Source organism: Lepisma saccharinum, chromosome 16 (genome assembly GCF_977018435.1).
Source record: "Lepisma saccharinum chromosome 16, izLepSacc3.1, whole genome shotgun sequence".
In the NCBI taxonomy this organism is placed as follows: Eukaryota; Metazoa; Arthropoda; class Insecta; order Zygentoma; family Lepismatidae; genus Lepisma; species Lepisma saccharinum.
In genome coordinates, this window is record NC_139244.1 from 10,843,036 (window position 1) to 10,860,710 (window position 17,675).

At 37.9% G+C, this 17,675-nt stretch overlaps 1 protein-coding gene across 1 annotated transcript in view; it reads left to right on the forward strand.

Annotated features, from left to right (window-relative positions):
• The first annotated feature begins 293 nt into the window (after window positions 1-293).
• LOC145999892 (NPC intracellular cholesterol transporter 2-like) overlaps window positions 294-17,675 on the forward strand; it is a 32,288-nt gene continuing 14,906 nt past the window's right edge. The window contains exons 1-3 of the mRNA XM_083137165.1: window positions 294-426; window positions 15,617-15,723; window positions 17,471-17,578. Of these exons, the coding sequence (XP_082993291.1) occupies window positions 15,657-15,723; window positions 17,471-17,578 (175 nt within the window). The 5' untranslated portion in view covers window positions 294-426; window positions 15,617-15,656. The remainder of the gene's footprint in view (window positions 427-15,616; window positions 15,724-17,470; window positions 17,579-17,675) is intronic.

The window sequence follows — 17,675 nt, forward strand, 5'->3', positions numbered from 1 at the left end:
GGTTCACCTACCTTATATAAGAAAGTAGGCTTTATAACTTCGGTGGGATCCTTCATAGATAATTACAAAGGATATATAAATTATACACAGGGAGGTAATTTTTGCCTTGGTTGGGAACTATATTTAAGATGCAGATGTTGGGAAAGAAATTGCATAATGGAAATTTCCTGTTCACCTTCAACTGGAAAACACACTTCGCCCAAAGCAAAAAGTTTAATTCACATAGTGGTAGAATTACGTATCTGGATTGCAAGAAAAGGCCTCTGGGAAGTTTCATGACGCGTGTCCTTGAACTTCCCATTTCATTGGTAGCCTTCTTCCAGCATAACAATGCAAAGAAGCCAATTCCGTTCCCTATCTTTCTTGGTGGAATCTTCAGAATTCAATCTTCAGGCATACCACTCTCCTTCTTCGTCGGAGGCAGACGTAAGTAGTTAGTTCAACCTCTCTCTTTCTCTCCTGTAAGAAGAGACTCAAAAGTTAACATTTCTTCTACACCGCGTGTATCATAATAGAGAAAGGTGGATTGATTTAAACCAGGTTAATTTTAATCGCGATTTAAATAATCCACGAGTCATTCCATATGAAATCAACACAGCCCACAACCTGACCAACTCCGATTTTCATGAAATTTGCGAATTTGAAACTATGCAAGCAACTTAGTAACTATGAAAATTTTGAGTCTCGTGCATCTTGTAATTGTTAAATTATTCAAGGTCAAAGTTCGCATAAATTGGCCTTTTTGAGCCCGCGTAGCTATACTAAATGTGCTGTAACTCCGCCGCTATTTCGCTTTGGAAGCTCAAATAGAGTTTATTGTACTGGGAATTGAACAAGCTTTCCAGTGATATATAACAAGCCTACCTTTGGATAAACATATAATTTTGTCACGTGACCTTGACCTTTGACCTTGTATATCTCAAAACATATTATCAACAAAAATCGTGAAAAATATATTTGGTCCCTCATGCCATACTCTTAAAACATATAAAAAAGTCATTCTGGGACTGCAATGGGATCAGAAGGTACAAAATAATATGTGTAACTATATGACTGATAAAAGCCTCATTCTATGAACTATGACGAGTCAAAGGTTCCTTAACACCCCCTACAAAATGTAAAGGAGTTATCCTGGGTATAATTGATAATGAAAGAAATAGGTTAGGCACAGGGAGATCCCTAGCTGTGCGTGTCAAGCGCAGGTCCGGCATATTGTTTGCCCTTCATATTGAATTCAACGCAAAAATTTCAAAGAAGAGGGGGTGATGCGTGATATATCAAATCAGGCTAGAATTTCACGAGAATTGAAGCGGCGAAGGTTTTTCCAACGTATCTTTAGCCAGCAAAAAGTTATACGCATATCTTTCACTTACGATATATGCACATTATAATGTTGTCAATGTTCCTGTGAGCACACTCGTTGAAGGCTCTCACACTCACATAGAACATTTGGCAATGTAGTAGGTGCAACATCATCGCAAGCAGCAACTATGCCTTCTCTCAGATGGTCAATGTCACGGACTTTTAGTGCATGTACCATTCTCTTCAAATGTTTCTGAAGGTAAAGGTCCTCCTAAGATGTTAGATCTGGGGAATGTGCAGGCCTTTTAATAGATCCCTGTCTGCCCATCAATCTACCTAGAAATTTACTATGAAGAAATTGCCACAATGTCCACATAGTATGGTCAGACCCTGTGCTGTTTCAAAAGTCTGGAAATGTGCCATATCCCGTAAGCATGGATGAAAAATCTGTTCACTTAACAAATCCAAGAAGCCCTCACCATTTAAGGTTTCGTTGTTGAATATGAACCAACCATTCCCGTTCTCCATACACTATACCACATCATTAGCTTACTAGCAACAACCATTCGGCTGGGATCTGTCTGCTGTAGATTATCAAATCACAGATATTGCATATTCTTTTTATTAACGTCACCGCGAACTTAAAAATTAGCCTCGTCACTGAAGAATTTTTCATTTCAAAGGAAATGTCACTTAATTGTTTGAGATACTTTTCCCAATATTCTTCAGTATTCAACTATTTGGTGAATGTCGCTGATTAAAATCATATGCAATGGTGCGTATACTTCTTTCTCTCCCGACATGTCAGCGTGATCTCGACGAGTTCCTAACACGTTAGGAGCATTCTAATGCTTTGTTTTTAACACCTCAAAAAGGAGAAAATGGTTACAAGCATGCAGTAATAACTTTTTGCTGGTTAAAGATAACGTTGGAAAAACCTTCGTCACTTCATTTCTCGTGAAATTCTAGCCTGATCGATTTGATATATCACATCACCCCCTTTCCTTTGAAATTTTTGCGTTGAATTCAATATGACGGGCAAACAATTTGCCGGACCTGCGCTTGACACACTCAGCTAACCTATTTCTTTCATTATCAATTATACCCAGGATAACTCCTTTCCATTTTATAGGGGGTGTTAAGCAGGGACGTAGCTAGGTTGATCAGTTTGGAGGGGCCCAAACGTAAGATTTTTTCTATCAAACTATTATAAATTAACAAACTATTTATTCACTATATTGGCCTATGCTGTATACATACATTATATATGTATGTGTATATATAGTCTTGGAAAGAAAAGGATCAAGGGCCTCCTCGATGGCGCATGGGAGCATCGTCGCCTTGTAATCAAGGGGTTCCGCGTTCGATACCCGGTGGATGCTCATAGTGGTTCGGATCCCACTTTACACTGTAGAACCAGTCCCGATTAGCCTTACTGTGTATAAAGTGGACTTAAAGCACCAACTCAATCAATCAATAAATTGGAAAGGAACATCATTTTCTTCTGTAGCCCCCAACAGTCTACGGATATACTCTCGCGAAATACATAGCCATTATTCGGGAAACTAAATGCAGAATGAACTCATTAGCTTAATGGCTGATACACCAAGAACAATGTTATTAGTCTTTAGATTTGTAAATTTGCTGGAAAAAAAATGAGAAGTAGATAAAACCCTTTTCCGTGGTTTTAGATATAAAGTGCTGGAACCAGGTTTACAAGTATTGGCAACAGTGCAAATATGAAATGTGTGCGTAATGAGTTCAAGCTAGGCATCTCATGTATACAGTTCATACCGGAATCGAATCCGGTATCTCTTAGTTCAAGGCGACCGCGTTAAGCACTATTCTAAAGGGCGGGCCCGAGTCTTCTATGGCATCTGATTCTTCACTTGGGAAATGATGACGATAATAAATTATATGCACACGTCTAATTTCTTAAAATTAATCTTATTTGTGTGTGGAAAACAGAATATATGATGGTACTTGATAAAACAAAGTTTTATCCCACACGCTCAAATGATTACGGTCTCGTCTTTGGTTCGGCAGGTTCAACAGGCTGCCCGGGTTCGATTCCCGATGGAGATACATAGTTGTTCGGATCTCACTTTAAACTGTATGTCCAGTCCCGATTAGCCTTACCGTGCATAAAGTGGACTTAAAACACCAGTTCAATTAATCAATCAATCGAAAGGTTCAAGGTTCGATCGCTGGTGGTCAGGCCGGTAGCCAGCATTTGATTTCGGAAGGGGCTTATCCCTTATCGGCAGCCGCCATCTAGAGACGAAAAGGTTGGGGGAGGAGTAAATGTGCTGAAGATGAATTTCTTGGTATATTGCAACTTACCATATACAAGATGTTTAATCCTGTTAATGAAGTAAATTTAATTACTACTACACATTATTAAAATCAGATATTTGTAGGATTTCGGGATAGGACTGCAGCCCCCTGGGTATGTGCCTGCTTGTATTAGTTTAAAAATTTCTGTGTTGTTCCAACATCGTGAGGACTATTTGGGAAGTACTTGAAAGCGATATGGAAGCAAATTCTGCTCTCGAAACTATGGGACTCGATGTGATGACCACGCGCAACCGAATGAAAGAACTCTTCGCAGGCCTTGTCCCTCAATATTAATTTTACTGACTAATTGTAAGTTTTTCTCGGCCTCCTCGATGCCGCAGTCGTAGCGTCGCCGCCTTGCAATCAAGGGATTCCGGGTTCGATACCCGGTGGACGCACATAGTGGTTCGGATCCCCGATTAGCCTTACTGTGCATACAGTGGACTTAGAACACGAACTCGATAATTGGAAGGTTTTAGAATAACTAAACATAGCTTTTTATACATCGTACAACTTTGCTTCTTTTCACCCTACTTTTACAGTTTTTCTTCCTAAGAATTCCACTGAGTATAACACGCTACGAAACCAGAGGTCCAAGGTTCGGACATTGGACAGGTATGGTTGTATCATGTCTAACCCATCGCCATTCCTTCGGCTCATCATTCATCCTCATCGTCGCATTTAACCCAAGAGGTAGAAAAGCAGCGCAATATAGAAATATATAAATGATTGATTTGGTTTATTTTACTTCGCTTTTCTGACACTTTTTGGCTAATCGTGAAGATGAAGATGACAATGAGTGATGTGAAATTGATGAGAGGACCATCATAAAGAACACACATGCCCAGTCCGGGATTCGAACCCAGGACCCGTGGCATCGTAATGCACATTGTTAACCACTGCACAACAAATAGAAACAGAAAATGCTTGATAAGTTATTTGCTTCTCCATAACTCAAGATTATATTATAAGTATTATTCGCTGTATGACTAGGGATTAATTATATTTGTATGTCTAGCGAACCTAGCCACCTAAGCAGCAGCAGCTTCCGCATTTGCAGGTGGAGGCTAAATGAAGAAAAATCACAGAAAGTCAGAAATATATACAGATTTTGTAACATAATACTTATAGAGCATGTAGACGGCTGTAAAAACAATTGCTACATACCTAGTTTCCTTCCTTAATTGAAACGTGGTTTATTCTTCATTATACATGAGATCAACCACCCTGGGAGGCGAACCCAGGATCTTGTGTGGTAGTCAGACTCTCTTTTAGAATGCCACTATGTTGGATATTTGGTCAATCAGTCGATCCTGATTCATTGTTTCCAGAGGAAGACAATCTGGCAGCTTGTCATTCGACATTTTACTCCCGATGTAGGAAAACGAGATCACAAACACTTCGTGATGCTATCTTCTCGCGTTTACAAAAGTTTACCACCGCTCGGACAACAAATCCTACTTCAAACTGACAGATATAAACTGTCCACCAAATCAACATATGAACTGACCGCTTCGATGTTTCTCCGAATTTTCAGAAAGTGGCCTTTCCCTCCTTGCAGGGCAGGTCATTAGCAGGAGGGTTGAGTGCATGTGAGAAGAACCGCTATGTCATCCATTCCCGCGCCGAAAAAGGGACAAGCAATGGAATTCTGTTCTTGGAATTTGAAACGCATGGGATATCTTTTCTGAACTATAAAATAATTAACACAGAAAGTTCTAGCCACCCGTAGCTAAAACTTCCTGTTTGTGTCGTCCTTTTGGCGCCCATGGAGCCAGTGCAGGGCCAGATGAAGAGAAAGTGAGGGTTTTGGGGGGATCCTGGATCTGTTGTGCAGCAGGGAGGAAAAGTGCATTTTCAATAGGTCTCAGATTTCCCTGACCGGGGCGGACCACAAAACCATTAACTGCATCCCCTCCCAATACATCTGTTTAATAATAATAATGATAATAATAATTCCTTTATTTAGCCGTAGGCTGCTCTACCACCTAACCCTTGTCATGAGCTACATAAGAAAATATAAGTATATATAATATAATATGATAATATATGAGTACAGATGGAAAGCTTGATTACACTAAAGAGAAATAAAAAATTCACATTACCTACAATTACGAATATTCTCATTTCAGTAATATTAGTCATAGGATTATATAAATGTGAAAGAACAAGAAAATATTAAAAAAGAAAAAAAATACAAATGTGAAAAGAAAAAAATACAAATGTAAATGTTAACATAAGGTTGCATTTAACTTGGTTTGAGTTGGTGTTTTAAGTCCACTTTATGCACAGTAAGGCTAATCGGGACTGGACCTACAGTTTAAAGTGGAATCCGAACCACTTGTGCCTCCACCGGGTATCGAACCCGGGACCCCTTGGTTACAAAGGTTGCATTTAAGTAAATTATAATAATAATAATAATAATAATTTGAAGATATTAATAAAATTCCAATAGTTACAGTTATAGAATATGAGTGTTTTGTCGTTTGTTGAGTGCCAGTTCATTTCTAGTATGTGCTACTGTTCTGCTGCTGTTCCTGTAGAAGCATTTCTTTCAATTTAATTTTGAAACTCTTATTGAGTTTTATGGATTTAACATTTGTTGGTAGTGCATTCCATGCTTTCGGGGCAGATATAGAAAAGGATGAGGTATATAGCGTAGTCGAATGGTGAGGAATGTCAAGTTCGTTGTGACGACGTGTCCCGTGTCTGTGAATTGTGTTGCGATTACATAATTTTTCAAGTAAGTACGCGGGTTTACGTTCAGTTTGCAGATAATGAATGAAAGATAGATAGTGTAGTAGCCTCCCGTTGGCCATTGTTAAAATATTATATCTGTTTAAGATGGGAAGGATGTGATCGCGTTTATCCAGGCCAAAAGTATATCTGATGCATGCATTTTGTGCAATTTGAATTTTTCTGGTGAGTTTTTTCACAAGTTTGGACCCATACACAGTGTCACAATAATCAAATAGTGGAAAAATTAAAGATTGAACTAGTCTAAGTTTACATTCTGCAGGTAGTTGATCTTGGAAACGGTAGAGGTTTCTCAGAATAAAATACGCTTTTTTACATTGTGCATTGATGTGGTCCGTCCAGTCCAACGTAGCGTTAACAATGAAGCCAAGATTTTTTGCTGAATTTTTGCATGGAATGGTTTCATTATTAATTTTAAGTTCAATTGGCTCAACAATAGATTTTTTTTAGAAACAATAGATTGTTTTGTTCCAATTAGCATATAAAGTGATTTTTCAGGGTTTATCTTAAGTTCGTTTGATGTACACCATGTGTAAATATTATTTAAATCGGTGTTGAGTGAGGAAATACTACTTTCTAGCGCTGTACGTCTAGTCGAAAAATACAGTTGTGCATCATCTGCATAGAAATGTGGTGTGAAAAATTTTATAACTTTATTTAAGTCTGCGGTGTAGAGGGTGAAAAGGAGAGGCCCTAAAATTGATCCCTGTGGAACCCCTGCTTTTAAAACTACAGCTTCGGAGACCTGCGAGGGTGAATTTTGAAGTAATGTTTTCTGTTTTCTATTAAGTAAATAGGATTCAAACCACCTTGCGGCTACAGAGTCAAATTTATAGTATTTGAGTTTAGATATTAACAAATCGTGCTGGACTGTGTTGAAAGCTTTACTAAAATCCAGTAATACGAGAAGTGTAGAGCAACGGTTGTCAATTTCGCAAAGAATATCGTCTGTAACTTTTGTTAAAGCTGTTGCTGTGCTATGCCGTGCACGGAACCCAGACTGAACTGTAGGTAACAAGTTGTTCGCGTCAACATAACATATTAGTTGCGAAAATACAATTTTTTCTAGTACTTTAGAGAGTACTGGCAATAGGCTTATGGGCCTTAAGTCATCGAAAGAACTGATCTCTTTTTTCTTTTGAAGAGGCAAGATTCGCGCTTCTTTCCATGTTTCTGGAAACACGCCTTTAGACAAAGAATAATTGATTATATGAGTTAATGGAGTCAGTACATATGGTAGTGCAATCTTTAACATCTTAGTGTTTATGCCGTCTGCTCCAACACTGTTTGATTTAATTTTATGCACTGCTTTGTGCACATCAATTTCGGTTACTGTGTTAAAACCAAATAATTTATTTTCATCGGTAAAGCTATGGCTTTCAAAGTACTCAATTTGTTGGGTTTTTAGTTGAATGGGTACACTAGATAGATTGCTAATTTGCCCAAAATGATTATTGAGAGCATCGAGCTCGTGTGCTGTGTTCACAAGTGAGGATAAGTTCGCATTGACATTTTTATTATCCAGCACGCCCCACTGTTTTAGTTCACGCCACGTTTCCTTCTTATTTAATTGAATAGCTCCAAATTTAAAAGAGAAGTATGACTTCTTTTCCTGTCGGATAACGCTAGTCGTAAAATTTCGGAGTTCTTTGTAGTGGTTCCAATCGGCAACGTTGTTCGTCCGTTTGAATTTCCTCAGAGCGTTGTCTCGAATACGCATTAATAACTTGACATTAGGAGTTATCCACGGAACGCGCTTCCTCTTAACTCGGGCGGTTTTTACAGGTGCATGGCAATCAAATAAACGTACGATATTGGAGCTAAAAAAGTCTACTTTTTCATCAACGGTATCAAGTGATTGCAGTGTTTCCCACTGAACGTTTGTTATGTCTTCGGCAAAATTGTCTATATCGAAAGAGGAGAAGCTTCTGTAATTCAGATATTTTCTCTCATTAGCGGGTTTCTCATAAACTAAGTCGATGTACGTGGCACAATGATCCGATTTACCGATAGGCACTGTGACGTCGGTTGCATGCATTCTGGTAACGTCATCTATTACTATAATATCTAGCAGCGTTTCGCTAGTTTCAGTTATGCGCGTTGGTTTTGTTACAACTTGTGTTAGCCCGAAGGAAGATATTATCGATTTTAGAAACCGCGTTTATGATTTATTTGGTTGTAAAAAATCGCAATTTAAATCACCGAGCAACAAGAATCTATCGACGGATGGGTATATTTCAGATATCACCTCCTCGAGTACCGACAGTTTAGAGTACGCTACATTGGGTGGCCGATAAACAGCGCACATGCCAAGTCGCACATTTTTGTAATATAATATGAAACTTAGCGTTTCGACATCATCGGTGTTCACTCCGATCTCTATTTTCTGTATCATTAACCCATATTTGTAATACACAAGGATCCCACCTCCCCTCTTGCTACTTCTGCTTTGTGTGATTACTTCGTAGCCCGGCAAGCTAAATGCAGACGGTGGTGTGGAATCGTTTATCCAACCTTCCGTGATTACACATACGTCTAAATCCAACTTACGTATTACATAATTTAATTCGTCCAATTTCGGAAGCAATGACCTCACTTTAGCGACTCCCGCGCAGAAGAAGGAGACATTTGGCAACGTCTGCGCTGGCGATGAGTCAGTGTTACCTGGAGGGTTGAGCGACAAGAGGGGTGCCTTGTTTACAGTTTTGGAATGGCAAGGAATGCAGGTTGTCTTCATGCTATTCAGTGCTACCAACTATTGAGTGCAAAAAAAGATTGCCAAGTTAGCAAAGACTTACCTCTGCCAAGAGCATACAGCACTATACCAAACGTAGTTTTACGAATTTCTAGCATCACTGACACATAACACTTAACACTATGATCACCGATTTAAACTTTGGTTACACACTTTTGCTATTGGAAAGGGTGGGGGGGGGAATAAAAATGAAAAAAATGAAATTAAAATAATAAAAAATAATAATAAAGAAAAAAAAGAGTAAAAATGTAAGAAAAAAAGATATATATACACACACAGATGGTTGTTAAATAATGTTTTTAAAGTATTTTCATTCTTTAGCGGCTACGGATTGATACGATTTCAGGTCGGTAGATAAAGATGAAGATGCACTATATTTAATACACATTTACACTTAAGCACCAACACAAACTGTTCATGAAAGGGGGGGGGGGGGTACGATCACAGTTGATCCAGTTCTCTCATGCACGTGATGGTGTTCTTTCGGCCGTTCTCCGTACGGACGACGATCCTTCCGTCCTCGGTGTAGCAGTTTCGTCGGCCGAACTTGTCTTTGGCCGCACGCAAGATCTCTTGGCGTACGGCTGTGAGGGACTCCGTGATGAATATGGAACTCCCTGCTTCTTTCAGTTTCCTCTTGGAGGACCATACCAGGTGGCGGGTCCTATATGACGCAAACTTGACGATGATGCATCGCCTTCCTTCCTGCAGAGCGTCGGCCACAGAGCGATTCGGCTTCCCCAAACGATGGCATCGGGCAATGTCCTCGCTTTTTCACGTCCAGCTGTAGGGTCTTCTGCAGAACGTCAAGCACCTTTTCTTCTACGTTCTCCTTTATTTTCTCTTGAATTCCATGGATCAGCAGTCATTCTCTTCGTGAATATTGTTCCATGGCGTCGATCTTGCCTTCATTTTGTGCAATGCTATCCCGCAACGAGGCCAGATCTTCTCTTTGTAGCCTAAACTTCTCCTCGATTCTGGCCTCCATCTTGGCAAGGGCTGCCTGCAGTTTGCTTATGGCTTCCGAGTTCTGTGGAGTATCGGTGGTATTTACTCGCAATTCACTCTCCATTGCTACCTTGAAGGAGGCTAACTCGTCCCGCACTTCCTTTTCAAAATTGCTGAGGCGATCGCTGAGTCCCTGGTCCTTTCCGGTGGCGCGTGGCATGTTGAGTTGGTACGCCTGATTTCGAAAGCGAACGGGAGGATCTGTCTGTGATGGAAAACAGCCTAACTTATGACTTCTCTTCTTCGATTATACCCTTCTACCAATGGATAAGCGTATTTTGGTGTTCTATATACACTTATACAACTTTTGTTTATGTGAACAAAAGTCCAGCTACCTAATATCCAGCAAGTGTTCAACAAGCAAGAAACAGGGAAATAAGAAAGAAATGCCTTGCTTGGGCTCGTGCTTCTGAAAATTGAAGAAGTGTTTCAAACTGCAAGCAAAATTTACTGAAGAATTATTTTGCAATATTTGTCATCAAAGTAAAATTTCCAGCAAATACAGAACGGTTTCCCAGGGCCACGTGGACGTTTGCCGGGGCCAGTGCCCCCGCGTGCCCCCCCTCCCCAAGGACGTCCCTGGTGTTGAGGAACATTTGACTCGTCATAGTTCATGTAATGAGGCTTTTATCAGTCACATAGTTACACATATTATTTTGTACCTTCTGATCCTATTGCAGCAGGGTTGGCATGTTTAAAACAAAAGTGTTTAAAACGTTTAAAACACACGGCTTTGTTTTTTTTACAAATGTTTTAAACGTTTAAAACAATGTGTTTTAAACATGTTTATTTTACAAGTGTTTAAAACACATTTTGGTGGTAGATATTTTATAGTCTGTGATAATTTTTTTTGTTAGGCAACCCTGTTTTTCATTGAATCTGTGTCAATTAATCCGTGCTTTACAGGTCTCATTTATCACACAACACTTGAGCAACCTTATGTTCTGACGTCACGGGAGAAAGCTTTTTAATTTTAGGCTAAATGCCTATGTTGTTAGGTTAGGCAGGCTAGCTGTAGCAAAATTGTTGTGCGACAAGAAAGACCCGTGCTTTGCTGTAGAAATCGAAACCTCTCAGTTCCTTATTTCGTATCGTCCTGTAAGTTTGAGACTGGTGGAAGCTTGAAATGGAAACTAATTATCTACATACACAATGCGTGATTTTGATCATGACGTGATTTTTTTTTTCTTTTGCGATACAATTCATTGTTCTGTATAACTGAATGAAGCGCAGATGCTTACTTTTGGTAACATAATTTTGTACTTTGAAAGATAAATTCATCTGGAGAATCTATTATGACACTGCAGGTTGTTTTCTGCTATATAAACTGTTCAGGCAGAAGGAAATATTTCACCGTGATTTTTTCAGGACGAGGATAGTAATTCTATAATATTTAGTTTCTTGAAATTTAGATGAATATAAATCCTAACCTACTTCAGCAGTGGCGGAAAAAGGGGGGCTATTACCCACAACTTTTGTCCCTGCAGTCACGGGCGCCAACTTGTCAAAATTATTGGGGGGGGGGGGGTCTGATCACTGAAATAAATTAATGAATGACTCACTCTCTCCCTTTTTTAAGTTTTGTCCTCAGTGTTCGGAATCTCATAAAAGCTAGGGGTGTGCGGGATCCCGAAAAGTCAGGAATGGGATCGGGAAAAAAATTTCCCGTTCCGATTCGGACTTCGGGAAATGATTTCCCGAATTTTCGGGATCCCGTGCAATCGGGAAATACCGAATGCTCATTTGAATATGTCGTTATTTCTCGACGTTTTCTGCATTGTCAATTTCTAGAACTTACCTTAAATTGTTGGTTTTGAATCCAGAAATCACTTGAAGTGAAAATGACGTGTATAATTCGAGATTTTCAGAGCTTCGGGAAATTTTGAACATTTCCCGACTCAGTAGGGAAATTGAAAATTTTTCCCGTCCCGCACACCCCTAATAAAAGCCCATGAATTCCTCAAAAATATAATTTTTTTATTCACAGTTCGAATGCAGAATATTAATTGTCCACGGATGGATATGTCACAAGTTTCGTCAACCATAATAGCAAAATATTCCCGACTTTTATTATCTGCTACCACGGAGCGCAAAACAGATCTCCCTAATATATCAATGATATCGTTCTGAATGTCATGCGAGAGCCATTTGTAGCCCGAACGTCCCATCCACTACCCTAGTTCATGCACATCGTCTTTTGAAACTCTTTTTTAGTAAAAATTTTAACAATACTCATAATCACATACTTAGTATATAGTAATAAATCATGTGTTTTGCTGTCTGTGGTCATAGCCTCCCCAAAGTTGATGGTTTAGCGGTTTGAGTCCCCCAAAGTTGATGGTCTAGAAAATTATAAATGTGTATTTAAAGTAAAGTTCATGTGGCACAATTCAGAGTAAACTTTACAAGAGAAGCAAAATAATGCATTAGATCCTCTTAAGCAAAATTATTTGGTGGGCTCTGCCCCCACATTGTTAATATTGGGGGGGCTCGAGCCCCCCAAGCCCCATTGAGTCGGCGCCTATGCCTGCAGTAGAGGTGTGCGGGATCCCGAAAAGTCGTAACCGGGATCGGGAAAGAAAATTTCCGTCCCGATCCCGACTTCCGGAAATGACTTCCCGACTTTTTGGGATCCCAAGCAGTCTGGAAATTCCGAATGGTAATTTTAAAACGTCGTCAATTCTAGACGTTCTCTGCATTGTAAATGTCTGGAACTTATCGGAAATTGTTAGGTTTTGTACCAGAAGTACAAAAGCAAGCACTTAAGATGGAAATTACGGGTAGAATTCGAGATTTCAAGAGCTTTGGGAAATTTCGAACACATCCCGTCCCGAAAATTTTCCGACTTTTTCGGGAAATTGAGAATTTTCCCCGTCCCGAATGTCGGGATTTAAAGAATTTCCCGTCCCGAATGTCGGGATTTAAAGAATTTCCCGTCCCGACCCAAAAAATTCTGTCCCGCACACCCCTACCCTGCAGTATGGTAAACCTTATCTCCAAAGGTAAATAAACTGTCCTTGTCGCCATTGTACTCATAAAAATGAGTATTTTTTCTCTTTAACGACTTTAACTATAATTTACTGGGAAAAGGTTAAATTTGTTTTGTTTAAAACATGTTTAAAACATGTTTTTTTAACTCATGTTTAAAACTATGTTTAAAACAAAAAAAACATGTTTTAAACAAAAAAAAGTTTGTTTTGTTCTTTTTAAAAAAAAACAAATTTTGCCAACCCTGTATTGCAGTCCCAGAATGATTTTTTGATATTTTTTAAGAGTATGGAATGAGGGACCAAATATATTTTTTAACGATTTTTGGTGATGACATGTTTTGATATATTCAAGGTCAAAGGTCAAGGTCAAGTGACAAAATGATATGTTTATCCAAAGCTAGGCTTGTTATATATCACTGGAAAGCTTGTTCAATTCCCTGTACAATAAGCTTTATTTGAGCTTCCTAAGCGAAATAGGGGCGGAGTTACAGCACATTTAGTACAGCAAAGCGGGTTCAAGAAGAGCAATTTATGCGAACTTTGACTTTGAATAATTTAACAATCACAAGACGCACGAAACTAAAAATTTTCATAGTTACTAAGTTTCATGCATAGTTTCAACGCCCCAAATTTCATGAAAATCGGAGATGGTCAGGTTGGAAATTGCACATATCTGTGTTTATTTGGCATGGAATTACTCTTATGTACATAAGGATTTTGTAGATATCAGAATCACTTTTGGTGAAATTACATTAATCTTCTAATCATTAATAGTGTTTTGTTAGGCTCTAAGAAAGGAAAATAAATGAAACAAAAATAATATATATGTACTGATGTGGTGAAGCTCATACAAAAGGAAGTGTAATATGCAAACTTTAAACACTTAAATCTCTTGATTTAAATTTCAATAATTTTTATAGGCAAAAATAGTAAACATTTTGTGTATAAAAATAACAAAATACTAATCATATTAAACCGTAAATAGTATTATTATCATTAATCTGTAAATAAGCATGGCAACTGATATTTTACAAACTATTATTAAAAAATTGCCAAAATACAGCTACTAAGACTTTTAAAAAAATTAAGTTACCATTATAGAGTACATCCAGAATGTTTTACTTCCACTGAAATTATATTTTATAATTTCATTAACACACTCAACAAAACATTTCCATAGTAGCTTCATATATATATATATCAGAAACAGGAAAATGTATATTTGCATGACATTGTTTATTTTCTATAATCAAACTGTTCATATATTTTACAAAACCGTTCGTTACAAGAAGCCTCTATACAAAAAGAACGTATTTCTATGTATGGTGCCAAAAACCATAGCAGCAATTTTATACGTGTTTTTTTTTAAAGAAAATCCATTTAAATAAAATAATCATCAAAAATTATTTTTTAAATAAAAATCATGTTTTTTTTTATCCATCTGTAATACAGTAAACAACTTATCAGGTTTATTGTTAGAAACGTAACTGAAACACAACAAGGTTAGTTGTGAAAAATAAAGAGATAATCTTCAAGTTTTGTTTTCATGCGCAAACTTTTGTAAACATTTGCATTGTGGCGCTGATGTATCAGGCTCGTAGCCAGGGAGAGGGCTAAGGGGGCTGAAGCTCCCCCGAAATCCCTCCAATATATATTTTGAATAGTGTATAGTGGTAATTAATTGTACTTTCATATCAGGATTAAACATCTTGCATAATAATTTGTAATATACTAAGAAATTCATCTTCAGGGCTTCTAGACCCCTCTCTTGTCACCTTTAGATGCCGGCTGCTGACAAGAGATGAGCCCCTCCCGAAATAAAATTATGGTTATGGGAATGGGTTTAGTATTAAAGAATGAGTGTGTTAAAAAAATGCCTTTCTCGCTGTGAAAAATATCTGACAAAACTGACTATTAAACGCTACTCTAAATTGTTGTCATTAACGTTATCAATTTATAAGATTATAAATTTTGCAATGCTATTTAACACATTAAAATTTCATTATTTCAAGATAACTTCTTAAAGTATAATAATATTTAGGAAAATAATATAGTATAATTACATTGGTGTATGGTAACATTAATAATACAGAAAGATATTATACGTACATTAGATTTCTTATTATACTTAGCAAGGGTCCTGGGTTCGAATCCCGCTCGGTCGGGCTTGGTTGTTTGTGAATGTCCATTCATCAATTTCATCATTTCATCACTCATCCCCATCTTCGCAAATTAGCCAAAAGGCACAAAACGCGAAGTAAAATAAAACTGAATCAATCAATCAATCAATTTTATTATACTTAGATATTTTTTTTTCAGTATAGTTTTTACCAGGATTTTTTCTACATATTTGCATACATACTTCGTATATTTTCGCTACTTAAAAATAAGGGTCCTGGTTATCACTGTGACAACTGCCTTAAATGTATGTTAGTGAAAAATTTAACTTCCCATTTTTTTTCCTCAGGAGTTCATCAACATCAGGTTCTGAGAAAATATCTGCTGTCATGAAGATCCTTATAATTATTTCTGTTCTTGGTTACGTAGCAGCTAATACACCAATAGGATCATGTGGTAAGTAATCAATCACATCACACACACTGCCTTGCGGGTCTGGGTATATATTTGTGGAAGCTCAGTGCTAATAATCTGTTGGATATACGAGGGTTGGAGCATAAGTCATGGCAACTTTTCTTTTTCTTTTTGGCGATGATGAGGGACCGGAACGAAAATCAGAAATATTCAAATGGAAGGGTGCCGTGTATGGTACTGTGGAATGTATGAACAACATGTGTGCAGGTACAGGATAGACAAGCGACAAAACGTCCTTAGGGATAGCATCGTGCCACATATGTTTACAAGTCATAAAGCATACAAGCTTTACATGCACAAAAGAGACGCATACTACGGTATTCCACCACAGTTTCCACAACCCCCTGTGGCATTCTCTCGCATTTCTTTTTGTTTCTTTGTTTGTTTGCTGGGAATGACTGAAGGGTGATGAGTGAAATACATCGTTATTTTTTTTTGTTGTTAACTTTCTTACAAATTAATATGTATATTTCTCTCCTTAGGATATATATCTCCATATATATATATATATTGCAAATCCTCCTCTTGGACACCAGTTATCACAAAGTTACACTCTAGGGCTTGCTAGGTTTAAAACACAAATGCATATCCATTTTATATACACCGTGTTTTAACAAGAATCATCCGATTTCGAAGTCATTTAACTCAGTAACCTCTCGCTAAGACACATCGAGCAACGTACTGCTAGGAAGAGGATATTCGTGAGTTTCACATGATTGCCGGCAGGTGGCAGAAGCTCCCCTCGGCGCTCGCATCAGATTCAAACAAGATGGCTACGTCGCAACAAAAAGCTTTCTGTGTACTGCGCTTTGAAGTGTGTGAATCTGTTACAACCGTGCAGCGTGAATTTCGGCGATTTTTTCTTGTGAATTTATATATAGCCGTGTATTTTAAAAGCAATTCCAAGTTCCTGGTGTGATAAATATAAAAATATATATAGCCTTTTGAAATCGGGTGATTCTTTTTGACACACCCTGTATTTATAAGTTTATAAACCACCTACAAATAGATAATTCGTTGCTTTAGGCTCAACTTTTTAAGCTAGAAAAGATGATAAATATCAATTCATATAACATTTCAGAACACTAACCATTAAAGCACAAGAATATTCTAAATTAACGTTTTGCAATTCACACCCATATCACGAAAGTTTAATTACCTAATTTGTTCTGTACTTTCACGTATCGGCAAGAAGGAAAACGCAAGAACTAAAAACTATTCTTGGATTCCTACCGTTACCATATTCCTCTTGATTCTCCACCTTATCTTGTTTCCCAACTGAGCCCGTCATGAGTTGAAAATATTTAGGTGAGTTCATTCACTTCCTCTGGCGAGTTGGAAATATGACGTCAACATTGCCAGATTATGATGCATTTCAGAATATATGTTCAAGTTCAATTAACGGTTTTACCAGTCTAATTATAGTTATCTGTGATATCCTGAACATTATAAGAAATAAGAAACATAAAAGTCTTAACATTTTAAAAATATCAAACCTTAAACACTGAGGTTCCTTACGATATATATGTATATATGGCATGTTTGTGGCACACGCAATCACTCTACACTGAGTCAAACGCCTGCTTGCCCGTCACTTCTCAAGGTCACAGTTTCAGTTCATACACAGGCTTCGTCCATGTAAAATTTCAAAGGGAACGAAGCTAAAATTAAGGGTTTTGCATGTAAATATCTATAAAGTAAAACTATTTTTTTCTTATCCTGTATGTAGTTGGCGGCGGAACTTTGCCTAAGGAAGCCAACATCCCACACTGCAACGCAGATCCATGTACACTGGTCAGAGGACGGAATTCAACTCTAGAATTCAAATTTACCCCAGGTAAGTGTTGCTCAGTAGCACTGTTGCCAACTTAGCTCTTTTGGAGCCAGATCTGGTTCTTTTGCACACTCGTTTGGCTCCTCAAATTTCGAAATGC